At 42.3% G+C, this 19,799-nt stretch overlaps 1 protein-coding gene across 2 annotated transcripts in view; it reads left to right on the top strand.

Annotated features, from left to right (window-relative positions):
- Nucleotides 1-1,003: 1,003 nt before the first annotated feature.
- PAWR (pro-apoptotic WT1 regulator) overlaps nt 1,004-19,799 on the top strand; it is a 117,758-nt gene continuing 98,962 nt past the window's right edge. The window contains exons 1-3 of one of the 2 annotated variants that reach the window (XM_036296777.1): nt 1,004-1,092; nt 1,543-2,197; nt 19,235-19,273. In XM_036296777.1, coding sequence (XP_036152670.1) covers nt 1,682-2,197; nt 19,235-19,273 — 555 coding nt within the window. In that variant the 5' untranslated portion in view covers nt 1,004-1,092; nt 1,543-1,681. Of the gene's footprint in view, nt 1,093-1,425; nt 2,198-19,234; nt 19,274-19,799 lie in introns of those variants that run through there. The other variant, XM_036296778.1, reaches the window with a different exon arrangement.

A 19,799-nucleotide genomic window follows, 5' to 3' on the forward strand; every position in this document is an offset into this window, starting at 1 on the left:
GCCCGGCATTTGTACCCCGCGCCCCGTGGTGCGCCCTGGCATCGCTACTTGGATACAGTGTCAGCAGCAGCCCACCCAGCCCGGTGCAGAAATCTTAGACGACCTGCACCAGAGGATCAGAGTTACCCTAGGGCCTAGGGCGCATGAAGGATAGAAAAACAGAGGCAATCACCGCCCCAGCTCCTATCGAATGAGCATCAGCGCAGCTTTAGTACGTTGACAGGGAGCTTTCGCTGCTAAATTCACCATGTGCAAAGAGGAGGTGTAGAGGCAGGCTTAAGAAGAAAACTCGAGCTAGGATTGAGACAGCCGGTGCGACACACTGTCGAAATGTTTCTAATTTTTCTCTCGTAAGCCTAAGGTCACAGCCAACTTTTGCTAAGTCGCTGTCCATTTAAGCCCCTGCTTTTCGGTAACCTTTTCACCAGGAGGGTGAAACTTTTCATAGAGGGGGGTGCTGGGTTTGTTTCCGTCCTTTCTGTGCTGCCCCTGCCCTCCTAGTGCCTCTGAAAGGGGTTAGCGAGAGGACCGGGGCGCGGGAGCGTCCTCCCGTCCGGCTGGTCGGGCCCGGAATCATCCCGAGCTGACGGCACTTTCCCCCCGGCCGGCAGCCTCCCAGCCTTTCCCTCGAGGAATTCGTCTTGTACTTAAAAGGAAGGGCGGTGGGAGCAGGGGGAGGCGGGGAGAGGAGCCGGGTGCTGGGCGCGCAGGGCCGTTCCCGCCCCGGGACCCAGGCGCCACGAGGCCGGCCGCCGCGGGGCCGCGAGCCCAGGAATGTGCGGTCCGGGCCCCGGGCGGGCGCGGGCGCCGCGCACCTGAGCGCCGGGGGCGGGGCGGCGGCGGACCCCCCCCCCGCGGCCGCGCCCCTCCGCCCGGCTCGGCCCTTTCCGCCGGCTTCGGCGGCGCTCGGCTCCCTGCCCGCCCCTCGCTCCCTCGCTCCCTCGCTCCCTCGCTCCCTCCCTCCCATCCCGGCAGAGCCGGGGGCTCCGGACGGCGACTTGGCGACTTGGCCGTGGTTCCTTCGGCGCCGCCTCTTCGGCTCACCTGGGAGCCCGGTCCCAGCCCCGCGCCGCATCCCCCCAACTCCCCCAGGTAAGGGCTGCCCGGGCGCCTGCGCTCCCCACGCCTCGGCCCCTTCCCGACCCGGCAGGACAGCTGGCGGCTAGTCCCCCCTCCGCGCCGTGCCCGGGGGTGGGAGCGACGGTGGCGGGGACCCGACCGGCGGTGGCCGCAGCGAGCGCGGGAGAGGCGACGGGCCGACAGGTGGCGGGGTCTGCGCGGGTCCCCCGACCGGCGCCGGCGCGGACCCCTGAGTGGACGGGCGGGGGGCGGGGCGGGGGCGGGGTCGTCCCTGTCCCCTCCCCTGGGGGCGGCGATCGCCGGCCGCCGTGTAGGTGTGTCGGAGGCGCCCTGCAGGTTGGGGACTCGGCGGCCGCTCGCCGGCGGGACCAGTGGGCGCGCTCGGGTGGGGGCTCCGCGGGGCAGACCCCCTGGCGGCGCGCGGACCTCAGGCTTCCCTCCCGCCCTGTGTGTTTCCCGCAGACCGCGGCGGCTGGGGACCGGGCAGCCCGCGCCCGGGGCGGTGCGCGCGTCTCTGCGGGGCCGCGCGGAGGAGGCGGCGGCGGCGGCGGCCGGGGCCGGGGGCGGCCGGAGGTGAGCGCCCGGCCGGCCCGCCGGGAACATGGCGACCGGTGGCTACCGGGCCGGCGGCGGCAGCACCACGGACTTCCTGGAGGAGTGGAAGGCGAAGCGCGAGAAGCTGCGCGCCAAGCAGAACCCCCCGGGCCCCGCCGCCCCGGGCGGGGGCGGGAGCGACGCGGCCGGGAAGCCCCCGGCGGGCGCTCTGGGCACCTCGGCGACCGGCGCGGCCGTCGAGCTCAACAACAACCTCCCGGGCGGAGCGGCCGCACCTGCCGCTCCGGGGGGCGTGAACTGCGCGGCGGGCCCCGCGGCGCTGCCCCGGGCGGCGCCCGGCCCGCGGCGGCCGGAGGACGAGCCCCCCGCCGGCGCCGCCGCCGCCGCCGCCTCCGCCTCGGGGGCCCCGCCGGCCCGGGGCGACGAGGAGGAGCGGGACGGCGCCCCCGAGAAGGGCAAGAGCGCGGGCCCCAGTGCCCGGAAAGGCAAGGGGCAGATCGAGAAGAGGAAGCTGCGGGAGAAGCGGCGCTCCACCGGCGTGGTCAACATCCCCGCGGCCGAGGTGAGCCGGGAGCGGGGGCGCGGCCGGGCGCGGGGCGGGGGCTGCTGCCTCCCACGTCTCCCTCCGGGGGCTCGGGTCCCCTCGGGTCCGGCCCAGCGTTTTCCCGCGGCAGCGCCTGCTGCTGATCCTGGCGGGCGGGCGGGGGTGATGGAGTTTCACTCTGGGCAGATGCTTCCCGGGAAGTTCCCAACCCCGAGCGGGACACGTGCTGCGCAGGCTTGCGGGCTGAGATCTCCGACCGGGATCCGTTTCTGCGGCGGTGGAAACACAGCTCCTGGCCCCAGACCCCAGAGCTTGCTCGCTCAGACGTGTTTTTTTTTTTATGCTCGGTCAGTTAGAAAAAATTGATTAATGGTGATGACGACAGATTTTATTTAGTTTCTCACGTGCCCGGCTCAAATGATCAGATTATCTCCTCTCTTAACAGTGTTTAGTAGCACCTGTAAAGGAAAAGAAGCCTTAGCCTGAGTATATCCATGACAGCGTTCTTTCACTCACCCAGTAAATCCAAATGAATATATGCCCTATTTCATATGTAAGCCAACTTTTGGAAATAGCGCTTTCCAACAGACACACACACACACACACACACACACACACACACACACACACAGTTTTTTTTGTTTTTGTTTCTGAGTGATATTTAGGACAATAGGAACGCTGTAGCAACTCACAATTTTTTTCTGAGACGCTTTCTCGTATTTAAGTATTTGGCTCTGTGTGTTCTGGAAAACATTTGTGGTAGGGTTGGTTTTTTTTTTTTTTTTTTTTTTTTTTTTTTTTTTTTTTTGAGCAGTCTCAAAACATTTCTGCAGGCAGTAGCATCTTTCCATTAGAGTGACTGGGGAAACATTTTTACTTAGTGAATAGCTGCACCATTTTACCCACAACAAAACAAGACAATACAATCCTATACAAGTTTTGATTACTTCAGTAGTAGCTCACAGGTTTTGGGAAGTGATTCAACAACCTTGCTTCACCCAAAGTAGTTAGTTGCATCTTTTCCTCATTGGCTCTTTAGGTTTTACTTTTTTTTTTTTTCCCTCCTGGTCTTTAATTTATTCAACTTTGACACCAAGAAGACAGTAAGAATTACTGACTTTAATTGTGGTTCAAGTAAAAAAGCATTGGCATTAAGTTGGGGTGTATATCAAACATACCCAAATGTTTAAGTCTTAATATGATTTCCGCACCTGGAAAATCAGTTTGTCTTTGAAGGGTATATTTTTATGAGTGGGTCAGGGAGATTTTTATCAGCCAGCAGAACTGTTCACTGTGGCTTGCTACTTGCACAAAAGATCTGTTACTCATTAAATTGTTTAAGAAGGAATTCTAAAAGTAGTAATCAAATTTCTAGGTTTTTTTGGTTGTTTGTTTAGTTAAAAATATGAAGATTAAGGGGAAACTGAAGACAAGGCTTTGGAAAAACTACATTCCTCAACTTATTTTTAAAGTAGCTGGAGGTCCAAATAAAAGAACTTGTCATTTTCAGTCTTTTCCTCATTATTCATCTGACAGGGTTCTTATTTGGGAAATACACTGTCAGATGTTAGATTTCATTATTTGTCTGGCTGCTTGTGCTAAAAAGATACATTTTGTTTTTTTAACAAGGGTAATGTTTACTGAGGGAAATAAGTATAGTGTATCTTGTGAGATCCTAAGAAACATCCTTTGTTAATACTTCTGCTTTGGGTAAGGAACATAGTGCTGAGAATGTAGATGACTCCCCACTACAATTGAGTCTAATACTCTGGAATGTTTTTCATTTGGGTGTTGGCAACTCCTAAATTTAATCTTCCTTAAAAACAAACAACCCAGGGTACCATTTTTTTTTGTCTGTGGAATTTGAACCTTTTTTATTGAATGGGGAATTGAGGACTGCTTTCTTTTTGTGGTTACTATGGCTCTGTTTCATGCTGTAGGACTCAACAAAACATGGTCATGTTTTACCATAGTATCTAATTAGCAGGCATGCTTCCTGATGCCTCCTCCCAAAGTAGTGGTAAAATACTTTGTAGTGGCTCAAAACTTTGAAGGTGAACCATTTTCATATCGTTTGCTTATTGATTTTTATAATTTGTGCCACTCATTTCTATTAGTCAGCATTGAGAAGACCAGATGCGGAGCTTTGTGGGCCATACTACTTAGCACTCCTGTTTTTAAAAGTTAATATAATATTTTACAATTTTTTCAGGTATCAAAGCAGAAAACCTCCCATCTGTCAATATTCAAAAGTAGACTTGTATTATATATAGTGTTGAGTAAGACTTATTTTCAAACCCTGTTCCCAACCAAGTTTATATTAGATTAGCATGTAATTTGTATGCAAAGAGCTTATTTTAGTGATTGATGAACAGCAAGTTCCTTCAAGAAGTGTTTATTAAACGTGTGTGACACATTCGTTGTGACTTTAATTCATTTTACTAACTACCAACTATTATACGGTGTTATAAAGGTACCTGACAGCAGCTAAGTATACCAAAAACAACTGGAAGGTACTCTTAGGAAGGAAGCAGGTCAAAAACTGAAAGCAGTGGATGACGGTAAAATACTGGGTGGATACTGGGTCTGATGACTATAATAAAAAGTGCAAATTTACAGATGCTTATTAGTGAGATAAACTTTAGTTCTCATTTACAAAGTTAGAGGCTTTTTAAGAGCTTTTTTTTGGGGGGGGGGGAATAGCCCATATTGGATGTGACATACTTCCTGCCAATAATTATTATATATGCTTATTAGATCAGTCAGATACTTACTACATGTTTGTGTCCAGGTAATATCATTAGCATTGTGATGAAAAGAAGTAGTAGCAAGACTGTAATCTAGGAGAGCTAAGGCATCCTCCTATATAATAAAGAGCTAATATGCTAATCAGACCGAACAGCAGAACGACATTCCAGATGAAGCCAGGGCTGGGAGGGCCGAGTGACTGGAACTGCTGAGCCCCTTGCACGAATTTCGTGCATTGGGCCTCTAGTAATTACATGAAAAACTTAAGAACTGAGTTAGTTTAAAAGTCATCTTAATAGTTTTAATTAATTGCTTATTAGAAATATTGTGTGTTTAAAGGGAAGAGTTGATTGGCTGAGAGAGGCTATTGAAGTGAGGGTCTTGAGCTAAGTCTTATGTTTCTATACCCATATATTCATACATACATGTATACATACCTTTTTGTATAGTATTTTAAAAGAGTGCAGTGGTACTTAACTGTGGCAGCACATCATTATCATGTGAGGATCTTAATACGCTCCTGTGCTGATTACTCTTGCCCTCTTCCTCCCTGATCCCCTCATGATTTAGTAGGTTTGGGATGGATCCCAGGCAATAATATTTTGATAAGCTTCCCATGTGATTCTAATGTGAGTCAAGGTTAAGGACTATTGGGCTGTAGTCTGGGTTACAGAAATGAATAGGACACAGGCCTTGCCCACAAGGGACTCCCAAGTAATAAAGGCAGTTATGGTAAGTACAGTGTTAAAGTACAGCCTGTTTCCTGAGCAGAGTACATAACTCAGGGAGGAGGGGTGTATTTGAGGAAGGCTTCTGAGATAGTTATATACCCCTGTTTTCAGAGTGCTTGTTATTGCGGTTGAGTAGGTTTGCACGAGTGGATTAACAGATGATTACCATAGAAAATAAACTCTTTTAATAGGTAGAACTCAAATGACACTAAGGTTTTGATTTAAATAGAAAAGGTAACATATATTGAAACTCACTGATTTCATAGTAGTTGGCTAAAGTACTTTATGTGTTGTCTTAATTAATGCTCGCAGCAATCCCATGTGGTAGTTACATTTACTCTTTTTATCCCCATTTCCAGAGGAAATAAAATGGATTCTTAGAGAGTTTAAAATGACTCTTGATCGCATAGAGCAGTGATTGGCATAGTTTAAAGGAGCATTTTTAAATGAGCAAAATGTAAGTAATAATCACTCAGCATATTTGTTCAACATTATATGGGACAAGTTCCACTTAGTAAACTTTATAAATCCAGGTAGATTAAGAAATGCCATTTGGAATGCCCATTATATTCCAGACTGTCTACCTACCTGTCTATGTGGTGAGTCAGGGGAGGAACTAATAGTGAGTCAGAGTTGGAAAAATATAGCATAAACACTGAGGTTGCTTAATAAGATATAAGCCAGACTTTCCTAAATGTTTGACTTCATTGATAAAGTAAATTGAATTTTTAATATTATGATTTATAGTGAGTTATCTAAGAGATGCTTTTTTCCATAAAAATAACTATGCAATTAAAGTAGATGACATTTATGGTGTGCTTTATTAAGTGCCAGGCACTCTTCTAAGCACTTTACATATATTGGTGTACAAACCTAAAGGAAGATGGGGCCCTGCTGAGAGGGTAAGTTACTTCCTGAGTTTGTGGTAAGAAGCAGCGATAGTCTGCCTTCAAAGCCTTGTGCTTAATCTTATTATATACTAGAGGCCCAGTGCACTAATTCATGCATGGGTGGGGTCCCTCAGCCTGGCCAGAGATCGAGGCCTGTGGGGGGGGGGAGGGGAGTGGCCAGCGGGGGGGAGGGGCCGTGGGAGGTTGGCTGTGGGAGTTCACTAACCACCAGGGGCAGCTCCTGCATTGAGTGTCTGCCCCCTGGTGGTCAGTGCACATCATAGCAACTGGTTGACTGGTCGTTCTAGTCGTTCAGTTGTAATGGTCACTTAGGCTTTTATATACATAGAGTATTATATGCTATATTCTGAATTTAATAAATACAAAGATTATTATAGTAAAATATAAGATACTAACATATTGTATAGAATTTGAAAATGGCCGTATTATAAAAGGCAGATGAAGTGGGACTTTATTGGAAAAATTTAGCAAGTAAACATATTACCATTGGCATTAAAATTGTTATTTAAGATCTTTATTAAGCTAGTGGCCTTATTCTCTTTATTATTTCTACATTAGTTTTTAGCATCTGTGATGTAAGCCAGAAAATAATTATGCTATTTAATAGTAATGCTAATATAATGTCTTAGAAGTTTAACATTATTGGGAAATACTAGAATTTGACATTTTCTAAGTGTTTTTTTTTTCCTTTTTAAAAAGTGAGGTATAATTGACATACCATAAAATTCATCCTTCTAAAGTGTTTGATGTTTGTTGTTAATCCTTGCCTCATATTTTTTTCCTTGATTTTTAATCGATAGAGTGGAAAGGAGGGATGGATGGGGAGAGAGACAGAGAGAAACATTGATGGGAGAGAGACACCGGGAATTGAACCCTCAACCCTTCAGTGGAGGGCTGACACTCTAATCACTGAGAGACACCGACCAGGGTTTAGAGTGTTCCATGGATTTTAGTATATTCATAAATTTGTGCTCTCTAAGTGCTTTTATATTTTTATCCTAATTTTTCGTTATGTTCCTAAAACCTGAGGTACCTAAGTCTTAGCTCCCTATTCAGTAAAGAGCAACAGTTTTCAAAGCATGAGAAGCTATTAAATTAAAATAATCAGCCCAGCCAGTGTGCTCAGTGGTTGAGCATCGACCTATGAACCAGGAGGTCATGGTTTCATTCCTGGTCAGGGGAGGTGCCTGGATTGGGAGCTCCATCCCCAGTAGGGGGCATATGGGAGCAGGCTGATCAATGATTCTTTCTCATCATTGATGTTTCTATCCCTCTTTCACAGAAAAAATGAAATTAATGGTAGAATCTACTTCGTTTTAAGTTTCTTAAAACTTGGTGACCTATTACCATTTGTACTGGAGTTTAGTGTAAGATTTTTAATTTAACTGAATGTAACATTTCAATTTATTTAAAATTTTACATGTTGTTCTTGGAGATCTGCAAAGCTCCAATATCTAAACCAATGATTTTCAACCTTTTTCATCTTAGGGCACATGTTAACTAACTACTAAAATTCTGTGGCACACCAAAAAATATATTTTTTGCTGATCTGACAAAAAAATAGGTATAATTTTGATTGAGTTACAAAGATAATAATAGAATTTACCAATCCTTTTTGCTCTAAAGTGACTTTTTAAAAAAATCAGGTGCTGTCCTGGCTAGGTGGTTCAGTTGGTTGGAATGTCATCCTGTACACCAAAAGGTTGCAGGTTCGATTCCCGGTCAGAGCATGTATAGGAGGCAACCAGTAGATGTTTCTCACATTGACGCTTCTCTCTCTACACCTTATTCCCCTCCTCTTTCTCTCAAAATCAATAAACATATCCTCGGGTGAGGAGTAAAAAAAATCCAGTGCCTGTAGTTGTATATAAGGATTTCTGGTAGCAAGAATTAACCAACTAGATGTAACCTTATTATATACATATTTCAAAATAGGGCCTTCACACCATCGATTGTTGTTGTGTTGGCTGTTATCATTTTCTTTTATTTGACAATCTAAGGGAAAAGAGGTCAGTGCCCCTGACTAAATAGTCAGGTATTGCAAAAATTCTTGCTGTACACCGGTTGAAAATCGCTGATCTAATCATTTGGAAACTTCGAGTCAGAGCACAAATGGTGTTTTAGACCACTTACAGTGTTAGTATGTTACTTGGATTAGTGTCCTAAAAGCTGTGTGTAGTCGGGGGAGTGGGAGGGCACTACCTGTATGTTGTTTCCTCAAAATGCTGATTACTGAGGTTCATCTCAGTCTGGGGGAGGGTAGGGATTACTTGAGACTGCATTTTAACATGTTCTTGAGTAATTCTTGTACACACTAAATTTTAGGAAGAACTGACTTCAATGCCCTATACTGGTTTACCAATATCTCACATGAAATTGATACTATTATCTAACAGGATTGTTATATGAATCAAATCAAATAATATTTGTAAGATGTTCTAAAGATGACCAAATGATAAGTTATAGTTGCTGTACAGGTTACATTGACAATTCGTTGTTGATATCTAATGGAAATTTCATATTGGGATGTTAAGCATTCTCATTTTTTCTTCTAATTAAACTTTATAGATATTTTAACGGACAACTTGATCTATTTGGAATTGCATTGTACCTTACAAACATTTACATAACAGTCATATTACATATTGTCCAGAATTTGTTAGAAGCTTAGACTACTGAAAAAAGCCTCTAACACTTAATCTATTTTGGCTGATACAAGTATTGCTGCTCCAGCTTTTTGTTTGTGTGTTTTCATTTGCATGAAATATCTTTTTTCATCCCTTTATTTTCAGTCTGCTTGTGTCTTTAGATCTGAAGTGGGTCTCTTGTAGGCAGCATATATACAGGTCTTTTTTTTTTCTTTCTTTCTTTTTGTTAATTTAGCCATGCCATGTCTTTTGATTGGAGCATTTTGTCTATTTACATTTAAAGTAATTGTTGATAGGTGTTAGCTATTGCCATTTTATGAATTTTTTTCTGATTATTTTTATAGTTCTTTTCTGTTCCTTTCTTATTCTCTTGCTCTGTTTTATAGATTGATGATTTTCTATGGTGTTATATTTGGATTCCTTTCTCTTTATTTCTTATAAATCTATAGATTTTTGGTTTGTGGTTACCATGTGCTTCATATATACTAAGCTATGTTGTAGTAGTCTATTTTAGGCTAATGGTTGCTTAAGTTCCAACACATTCAAAAGTCTACAGTTTTAATCACCCTTTCCATGTTTATGTTTTTATCTTTATTTACTTCTTTTGTGTATGTGTTTGTGTATATCCCTTAATTTATTGTTGTAATTACACATTATGTTTCTACTTTGTCTTTTAAATTTTGTCTTTTAAGCTTTATAGTTGGTTGATGTACTGTTTTTACTATTTGCTTTTGTCAATGAGCATTTTTTACTTTCCTATATTTTCTTATATTTTAAAAGAGCTTCTTAAAGAAATCCCATTAACATTTCTTATAGTACTGGTTTAGTGGTGATGAAATCCTTTAGCTTTTTCTTGTCTGGAAAACTTCATCTCTTTGATTTTAAATGAAAACCTTGCTGGGTAAAGTATTCTTGGTTATAATCCTTTGCCTTTGATGACTTTGAATATTTCTTGCTAGTCACTTATGGTCTGCAAAGTTTCAGCTAATAGTGTTAATGGGAGCTCTCTTGTATGTAATCAACTGCTTTTTTTTAATGCTGTTTTAAGATTCCCTCTTTGTCTAACCTCTGGCATTTTAATTTTGATGTGCCCTGGAATGGACCATCTTGTTCAGCACTCTATGCACTTACTGGAATTGTATTTCTATTTTCATCATCAGGATTTCAGTCATTATTTCTTCAAATATGTTTTTAATCCTTTGCTCTCTTTCTCCTACTGTTACCCGGTGATGCGGAATTAACCTTGATATTGTCCTAGAGATCCTTTGAGCTATCCTCCTTTAAAAAAAGTCTTTCTTTTCTTTTTGCTCTTCCAATTGGGTGTTTCCTGCTACTTCGTCTTCTAGATCTCTGATTTAGTCTTCTGATTCATCTAATTTGCTGTTTATTCCTTCTAATGTATTCATCATTTCAGTTACTGTATTCTTCGTTTCTAACTGGTTCTTTTTTTATATTTTCTGTCTTCTTGAACTTTTCACTGAGTCCCTGTATTCTTCCTCTCAGTTCATTGAGCATCCTTATAACCAGTTTTTTTAAAACTTTGTATCTGGTAGATAGCTCATCTCCATTTCATTTAGTTCTTTTTCTGGAGTTTTGCCGAGTTCTTTCATTTGAGACATGTCTTTGTCTCCTCGTTTTTTGCTGACTCCCTTTGTTTCTATGTATTAGGCCATCTCCCAGTTTTGATAGAGTGGCTTATGTAGAAGGTGTCCTGTGGGACTCTGGCAGTCTCCCTCGTCACCTGTGCTAGGTGCTCCAGGGGTGTCCCCTGTGTGGGTTGTGTATGCCCTTCTTTGTAGTTGGGCGTCAGTTGCTGTTGTTATGTCAGTGGATGGGATTGACTGTCAGGCTGACTGGTTGGGAGGGCTAGCTGTGACTATAGTGGATGAGCTGTTTTGCCTGCGTTGACCACATGGAGCAGGAGTTGCTTTAGTGGAGCTCTGGTGCCAGCTGAGTTTGCCTTTTGGGTGTATTGTTACTGGAGCTAGTTGGGTGGTGCACCCGTGTGCTCTGAAGCCAGCTACCAGGTGTGCTGGATCTGGGGCCTCGTAGAAGAGACTTGTTGCAGGCCCACTGCTACTTATGCTGGGTTTGGGGCCTCTTGGTAGTAACTCCCATGTATTGTAATCTGGTTGGTTGTTGCTTGTGCTGGGCTTGGAGGTGCTTGGGACAGGCTATGCTGTGAACTGAGGCTAGTTGCCACTTGTTCTGGGCTTGGGGCCCTTGGTGGGTGCCGCATTGTGAGCTGAGGCCAACTCTGCCCCTTCTGCCGGGCTTGTGACTGACTGCTTAGTGGAAGCTATGTTCCAGGTCAATACTGGCCACCTCTTAGGCCAGGCTTGGATCCAGTTCATGGGAGTTACAATACAAGTTGAGACTGGTCACCACTTGTGCTGGGTTTGTGGCTGCTTAGCAAGACCTACAAGGCATGCCAAGGCCAGTGATGCTTGTTTGGGGTTTGTGGACCTTTGAGAAATTTTGGGAAAGTCCTCAAGCTGAGCTGAGGCAGGCTGCTTGTGTTGGAAAGCTGCTAAGAGGCTGAGACCGAGTGAGTAAGTTGGGTGAAGGGAGGTGGTCTCAGGGAATCACTGAGGTAGGGGATATGGTGTTAGCCAGGTTAATGGAGGCACCATATTTGGTGCCTGCCAGACAGGGCCAGCTGGGTAAGGAGAATAGTTCAACAAAGGAGTAATGACACATGCCAGCACTTACATCCCTAGAGAAAGTTGTCCTGATCCTTTCTCCTTCAGCCCTGCTCCTGACGTTAGTCAGTTTAGTTCCTTCCTGTGTGTTTTGGCTGTTTCTGAGTTGCTGTCCCTGCACTGGGACTTACAGTGCGTGGGTTTGTGAGTGAGTGAGTCTGTGCATGGTCTCTTTAAGACCTGCAGCTCCTTGGTCTCTTGCAACCATTTGTATCTCTGGCACATAATCTCTGCTGTTTTTCACTGCCAAGTCTTATGGGGACTCCTCTTTTCTGCATTGATTCCTGAGTTGGGGAGCCTGGTGTGGAGCTGGGACCCCTCCTCATTGGAGACGTCCGGAGCTGAGATAGGGGCCCCCCTCAATTCTTAATTGCCACACCATGGGCGTGGGACCTGCGGGTTCTGCACCTCTGCCCCTCCTACCAGTCCCACATGGCTTCTTTTTTATATATTCAGTTACAGGAATTCTATTCATTTTGTCTTCAGTTGGCTCTCAATGATGGTTGTTCTATAATCTAGTTGTAATTTTGAAGTGTTTGTTGGAGGAGGTGAGCAGAGTTTACCTACTCTGCCACCTTGGCTGGAAGTCCTTAGTCTGTTGTGCTCTTGAAAGTGCACAATACAGTTTTCAATAATAGTCTCATCTGTTTTAACTCGTGTTGAATTGAAAGAAAAATGGGCTGTTGTATTATGAAAGTGTGTATTTTGTTGGGGTTTTGGTGAAAACACAACAGAGAATTTATGTTATAGATTATAATTCTGTGACAGCTACAAATTTGTTTGCAAGCTCTTTATATAAATTCTAGTGGACTAACTGATGAGACAAATAAAGATAATAAAACACAGTTTGAAATATAGAATGAAAAAACATTTTTTGTAATAAAATTGACTTCAAAATATACCGTCTAGTATCGTCTATCTATAGCAGCGATTTTCAACTGGTGTACTGCAAGAATTTTTAAAACATGCAGTAGCTGACTGTTTAGTTAGAGGCACTGACCTCTTTTTCTTTAGATTGTTAAATAAAGCAAACAATTACAATAGCCGTCCAGTGTGAATGAATAAAAATGACACCTCTGTTTTTGTCAGATTAGCAATTTTAGTAATTTTGTGTGCCATGAGATGAAAAAGGTTGAAAATTGCTGATCTTTGGGCATGTAAGTGGACTACTTAATCTTATTTCTTTGAGAAATTTGCAGGTTATATAAAGTATGGAATGATTTTCTGTTTTGGAATTTCTTGCAAAATGTTTTTAGTAATATTCAAAAAGAATGGAAATTTCAGTTATGAAGAGCAAAATTAACATTTAGAAGATGGTACTTGAAGAATATGAAATAAAAGTAAGATTATATTAGCTGAAATAGTCAAAAGAAGTTACTTTTAGGTTTCAAATTCTTGATAAGACTGGTATATTATTATGCATTTATTATTATTTTCTGGTAAAAGTAAGTTTTTGTTTTTTTTTTAAATGTGTTCAGTGTAGTTTCTTTGTGGAAACACAAGAAAAGATAAACATCACCTGTTATCTTATACATAGTAATATCTGTTTCTAAATCTGTTTTCTGTATATCTACATAAAAAAATGGGACCACATTAATACATATTCACATATTTAGTTATTCATCGTGGGTATTTTTATGATGTTAGTATGACTTCAAAAACAGGAATGGATTTTTTAAAATTTTTTGGTGTGGAAAATACCCATAACATAAAATCTTAACCATTTTGTACATTCAGTGGAATTAAATATATTCACATTGTTGTGCAACCATCACCACTCTCTAGCCTGTAACTCTTTTTATCTGGTAAAACTGAAACTCACCCTGACTGGTTTTGCTCATGGGTAGGGCATGGGCCCTCGAACCGCAGGGTTGCGGGTTCGATTTCTGGTCAAGGGCAAGTACCTCGATTCCAGGTTCCCCAGCCCCAGTAGGGGTGAATGTGGGAGGCAACCAATCAATGTATCTCTCTCACATCAGTGCTTCTCTTTTTCTTCGCTTCCTCCCTCCCTTTCATCTCTCTCTCCTCCCTCCCTTCCAATCTCTCTAAAAATCAATGGAGGGCAATGGAAACTAAAGAGAAAATAAACAAATGGGACTACATCAAAATAAAAAGCTTTTGCACAGCAAAGGAAACCATCAACAAAACAACAAGAAAGCCCACTGCATGGGAAAACATACTTGCAAATGTTATCACCGATAAGGGTTTAATCTCCAACATTTACAGGGAACTCATACAACTTAACAGAAGGAAGATAAACAACACAATAAAAAAATAGGCAATGGACCTAAATAGATACTTTTCGAAAGAAGACAGAAGAAAGGCCAAAAGACATATGAAAACATGTTCAAAGTCACTAATCATCCGAGAGATGCAAATCAAAATGACAATATGGTACCATCTCACACCTGTCAGAATGGCTATGATCAACAAATCAACAAACGACAAGTGCTGGAGGGGATGTGGAGAAAAAGGAACCCTCGTGCACTGCTGTTGGGAATGCAGACTGGTGCAGCCACTATGGAGAACAGTATGGAGTTTCCTCAAAAAACTAAAAATGAAACTCCCATTTGATCCAGTGATCCCTCTTCTAGGAATATATCCCAAGAAACCAGAAACACCAATCAGAAAGGATATATGCACCCCTGTGTTCATAGCAGCACAATTCACCATAGCTAAGATCTGGAAACAGCCTAAGTGCCCATCAGTAGATGGGTGGATTAAAAGACTGTGGTACATCTACACAATGGAATACTACGCTGAGGTAAAAAAGAAGGAATTCTTACAATTTGCAACAGCATGGATGGACCTCAAGAGCATTATGCTAAGTGAAATAAACCAGTCAGAGAAAGATAAATACCACAGGATCTCACTCATTTATGGAATATAATGAACAACATAAACTAATGAACAAAAACGATCCAGAGACAGAGAAGTATCGATCAGACCGTCAAACCTCAGAGGGAAGGTAGGGGAGGGTGGGGGTAAGGGGGAGAGATCAACCAAAGGATTTATATGCAAGCATATAGGCCTAACCAATGGACACAGACAACAGGGGGGTGAGGGCATGAGTGGCAAGGATAGGGGGTAACGTGGGGATAAGGACACATATGTAATAATAAAAAAAATTTTAAAAAATCAATGGAAAAAATATACTCGGTGAGGATTAAAAACAAAACAAAAAAAAACCCCTGAAACTCTATACCCATTAAACAATTACTCCCCATTTTACCATCTCAGCAGCACCTGGCAACCACCATTATACTTTCTGTTTTTAGCAATGGAAATGTTGGTGTTATTTGATATTAGAATACTTAAGCATTACTTGATTGGGAAAGGACCCTGCTGCTTCTCTGTCCTATTATGTAGCTTTCTTATTGGAAGATAAATAAGTCATCTTAACATAAACAGCTCCCCATCCCCCCACCTCCAACATGCACAAACATTGTGTATCCTGAAGCATTTTCAAGAAAAGTGTTTGGGTCTTTATAAAAATACCTCATAGGTACTAGGACCTTCAGATAATTGTGAAGGATGCCCAGAGTTGGTGATTTTTTTTTTTTTTAAAACCTTTATACCTTTGATTTTGGTGGAAAATTGGTCATCAGAACTGCAATTATAAGTGTGGGTAAGATCTTAACATACAAGTTCTTAAAACTCACTGTGGCATGCAAAATCACAATAAAAACCACAGGGCAAATGAAAAATTGAGTTTAGGGACATAACACTAAAAAATTTTGTCAGTGACATGTAAAAAGATAGAAACTTTAATAAAGACAAGTACAATTTTATGCATGTTAAATTGTGAAGAAATACGTAAGTACTCTAGTAAATATGACACTTGACCTCAAAAATGATGTATAGTTTGCCTGGCTGGCATGGCTCATTGGTTGAGCATTGACTTATGAACCAGGAGGTCACGGTTTTTCTGATCAGGACACATGCCCTGGTTACAGGCTCTATCCCCAATGTGGGGCATGCAGGAGGTAGCCAATCAGTGTTTCTCTTTCTTCACTGATGTTTCTCTCTCTCTCTCTCTCTCTCTCTCTCTCTCTCTCTCTCTCTCTCTCTCTCTGAAATCAATAAAAATATAATAAAAAATGTTATAAAGTTTGCTTGTAGAAGTGGATGTCAAAAGAGTTGCAACTTGTGGTGGAGGAAGGATTACCTGAAATTGGACTGAAAGTGTAGCACCAGGTGTGGATGGGTGTGGCTCTTAACACATGCAGTGAACTGAGCTACCTGGCAGATGTTTGAGGCGTGTGCATTTTGGTGTATTTCTATGTGGATGGGTAGTGTCTTTTGTGCTTACCTAGTGATTCTTGCAGTTGTGCATGAGCAAATGTGAAATTTGTCTCATGCTTAGCATGCTCCCTAATATATTGGTTGCCTTGGAACAAATCCAAGTTTCTAAACAAATGTTACAGTGTTAAAAATATATACCCACACATATACATCTACCTATATATGCACGTCCATTATCTATTTATCTGAAAAATATAAAACAGTGGCTTGGGGAAGATCTGTTCAAGTAATGAAATCGAGAAAGGGCTAGGGAGCAGACAGTGACTAGAGAAGAGAATACTACTGTTTATTTCAGAGTATACCAATACTGATTGCTAGGGCAGTGGAAAGGGAAAGGAATGGATGGATTTAAGAGTATTTCATTGGTATTAAAAGATTATGTAATGATGTTTTGAGCTGCAAAAGTCTTTAGAGATCACCTCCTAGTCCATTATAAAAAAGTATTAACTTGGTTTTTCCAGACTACTTCTGTCTCAAAATTTAAGTTGTATTTTACCCTCACTCAACCTTCAGCTGAGTGTAGCCCAGAACCTAACTATCCTGATACCTTCCCGGAATCTTGCTGATTTTATTCCTTTTTTAAATACTCAGCCTTTCCCTTGGTTCATCTTGCCATGAAGAAATGTTTTCTTAATTCTGCTTCACCTTCAACTTGCTTTTTCCTTAATTGCTCATTTTAAAGACATTGTTTTCACCTGCTAACTCCCACGACACTGCTCAGGCCCTACTATTTTATGGAAATTGATTTCTCCAGGTTGCTTTCTACTTCCTAATTGCCAAATGTCACAGCATCTTTTATATTTTCAACCTATTTGACCTCACTGTGCCATTTGCCCTTACTTCTCTCCCTTGGATGCTATAACATTTTTGTAAGATTTTTTTGGTTGGTTTTATTCAGAAACATTTGAGTACTCTAGGCTCAGCGCTAGATGATACAAAGATGAATTATAAACTCACCAGTCTTTAAGGAACCTCCAGTCTTTATTCAGAGAAAATCATAATGTTTTAGTTCAGGTTGCTATAGTAGAATACTATAGAGTGGATGGTTTACAAACAACAAAAATTTATTTCTCATTGTTCTGGAGGTTGAAAGGTTGAAGATCAAGGCGGCAGCAGAGTTGGTGTCTGGTGAAGGTTTACTTCCTGTTCACTCTGACTCCTCACATTGTGGAAGGAGTGAGAGAGTGAGGAGACTGGGGTCTCATTTATCAGGGCACTATCCCATTCATGATGGCTCCACCCTTACGACCTGATCTCATCCCAAAGGTCCAACTTTCTAATACTGTCATAGAGGAATTTTGGGGGAGACACAAATATTCAGCCCATATCGGATAACAAATTATTAGAATTTGTTGTAATAAGAACTATGGTGGCCGAAACCGGTTTGGCTCGGTGGATAGAGCATCGGCCTGTGGACTGAAAGGTCCCAGGTTCGATTCCGGTCAAGGGCGTGTACCTGGGTTTCGGGCACATCCCCAGTAGGAGATGTGCAGGAGGCGGCTGATCGATGTTTCTCTCTCGTCGATGTTTCTAACTCTGTATCTCTCCCTTCCTCTCTGTAAAAGATCAATAAAATATATTTAAAAAAAAAAAAAAAGAATTATGGTGGAGAAAAGAACAAAATACTCAACTAACTCAGAAGGAAGCCACCGATTACATAAGGGAGAAAAGGAAGGCTTTGCATAAGATAAAGTATTAAGCCTGGGTCTTGATTGGTAGTATCCCAGTGGAGAGGGGGACACAGTAACATCCTAGGTAGAGCAAATAGCATGTGTGAAGGCACAGAGCCAGGAAATACTAGCATTCTATCACATGCCAACTGTATGCTGAGCATTGTGCTGGGGGCTTTCCATGCTTTATTTCTAATCTTTACAATAACTCACAAGGTAGATTTTTTATTCCTCATTTTACAGGATGAGGAAGTTGAGCCTCAAAGAAGTTGTAACTTGCCCAGAAGCCAAACTGGCAGAACTTGGATTTGACTCCAGATTTGTGTGGCTGCCAATTAGTGCCCACACATTGGTTATCATTGTTGGAAAGAGGGAGGGGGTATAATGTAACAGAGGAAACTTTAATGAGCAGATACTTTATAGTGGGGAGTGAATGGAGAACAGTTGTGATAGATCTAAATGTTATGCCAAGGAATTCAGACTGTTCTGCTGCTCTTTGTCAGTATTGTTGGCGAGGCATTTCCTTCCTCTGTCCATACCTGTTTATACAATAACTCTGACAGCTTCTGGAAGCAAAACATTTTGCCTGCCTAACTTGAAATCATTAAGAGGATTTTCTTGTTCAGAGACAGATAATGTATTCAAGAATAGTAAATAATACAAAATCCTATAAAAAGAAAATGTATGAAATAGAATAAGTAAATCCAGATTTCCTCATGGGTTAAAATGAAATGAGAGAATAGGCTCTAAACAAAGGTGTGCCAAGTGGTTCTTTTACAAAAACTGGAGGCCTGGTGCACGAATTTGTGCACAGGTGGGGCCCTGCCGGCTGGCGGGGGGTGGGGGGGTGGGGACATGGGAGGTTAGTGGGCCGACCCCACCCCCTGGTAGAACTCCCGGTCGAGGGAACAATATGCATATTAGCCTTTTATTATATAGGATAATTCTTTACTGAAGATAGATTTGGGAACAACTTTTTTTGGAGGAGCAGGATGGAACAGAGATAGGGCTCTAGTGATATTAAATTGCCAGATTCTGTTCTGAGTGTAACCATTTATAGCTTAATATTGTGCCTGGATTCAGACTTTGTCCTGTACTTGATATAAAAGCGGGTGTTTATTCCATTCCCAGATTCTTCCAGTTCATCTTAGAATACAGGTGATAAAGAATAGGCACTGCCTTTGAATCTTTTTCCACATATTTAACTTCTCCAAGGTGTTCCTTCCCTCCCTTCCATCTGCCCTCTATTTTAGGGGAAGTCAAGTGCTGCTTCAAACCATGTTTTAGAAATACTGTTTGTTTATATTTGATTATATAAAGGTAATACCTTCTTCTTGCAGAAAATTAGAAACAAACATCAAAAACAGGATTGTGTAAAGGTAAGCTATAGATTTTATCAATTGGAATACAGTCTTCCATTTTTATTTTTATGCGTTGGGATTATATTCTATGTACATTTTCATAATCTACCTTTACATTTGACATTATATCTTAAATAGTATTTCCTTTTTAAAAAAAATATATTTTTATTGATTTCAGAGAGGAAGGGAGAGGAAGAGAGAGATAGAAACATCAATGATGAGAGAATTATTGATCGGCTGCTTCTTGCATGCCCCCAACTGGGGACTGCGCCCAAAACCCAGGCATGTTGTTTATTCCATATATCCCATGTTGTTTATTCCATATATCCCATGTTGTTTATTCCATGGTTCGACTGGGAATCAAACCATGTTCTACTGGTTCATAGGTCGATGCTCAACCATGGAACCGCACTGGCAATATTATTTCCTTTTAAACTTTTTTGAAAGCAGAGTTGTTAATTACTGCATATTTTTGTTTCATGAACATAATTCCTACCATCCAATGAGAACTATTACTTTATGGTTTTGGTATGTAGTTCTTGAG

This window comes from Myotis myotis, unplaced genomic scaffold (assembly GCF_014108235.1).
Source record: "Myotis myotis isolate mMyoMyo1 unplaced genomic scaffold, mMyoMyo1.p scaffold_m19_p_3, whole genome shotgun sequence".
Classification (NCBI taxonomy): domain Eukaryota; kingdom Metazoa; phylum Chordata; class Mammalia; order Chiroptera; family Vespertilionidae; genus Myotis; species Myotis myotis.